This window comes from Bison bison, unplaced genomic scaffold (genome assembly GCF_000754665.1).
Source record: "Bison bison bison isolate TAMUID 2011002044 unplaced genomic scaffold, Bison_UMD1.0 scf7180017864167, whole genome shotgun sequence".
NCBI lineage: Eukaryota > Metazoa > Chordata > Mammalia > Artiodactyla > Bovidae > Bison > Bison bison.
The window spans coordinates 1,117,301-1,117,919 of NW_011494739.1; the positions used below are offsets into that span (position 1 = coordinate 1,117,301).

At 52.0% G+C, this 619-nt stretch overlaps 1 protein-coding gene across 1 annotated transcript in view; it reads left to right on the top strand.

Moving 5' to 3' along the window:
- Positions 1 to 619, top strand: part of LOC104990004 (interferon regulatory factor 4-like) — a 10,251-nt gene that overhangs the window by 8,139 nt on the left and 1,493 nt on the right. The window contains exon 6 of the mRNA XM_010841884.1: positions 539 to 615. Within this exon, the coding sequence (XP_010840186.1) occupies positions 539 to 615 (77 nt within the window). The remainder of the gene's footprint in view (positions 1 to 538; positions 616 to 619) is intronic.

A 619-nucleotide genomic window follows, 5' to 3' on the forward strand; every position in this document is an offset into this window, starting at 1 on the left:
TGTGCTCTTCCGATCTATTAAGAACCCTGCCCAAGGCCACACAGTAACCTTGGGAAAGTTACTAAGAGGCCACAGTTCCTAAGTGGCAGTGAGAGATTAGAATCCAAGGGCCTGGCTGCAGAGCCCACAGCCCTAACCACTGAGCATACTGCTAACTGGAGCCTGCTGTTTTGTTGTTGTTGCTATTATTATTATTTCTTCCAGCACTAAAATCCTTGCTGGGAAGAAGCTCCTAGAATTCCAAAAACTGGGGCTAGGAGGGCAGCAGTATCATGCCCCCATTGTACTGATGGCTCCAAACTCTGATTTTGAAGCTCAACTACCAGTTCCATCCTGGTAGTTCCAAGTATGTATCCGTTGAAAGTAGTTATACTGGAAGCTGTAATTATATACTACCACCACCACTACTGCTAGAATTATTATCACTTAACGGGAGAGAGTGTCAAAAATTCCTGAGGTGGGGGCCGGGAGGACCGCTGGGTCCCCTGCCCGGTTGTGTGGATGGAGAGGGAGCCAGCGCCCGCTCCCTTTCCCGCAGATTGCTGGCTGCACGTGCGCCTCTTCTACCGCGCGGAGCTGGTGCGCGAAGCCACAGCGCTGGCGGCTGAGGGCTGCAGCC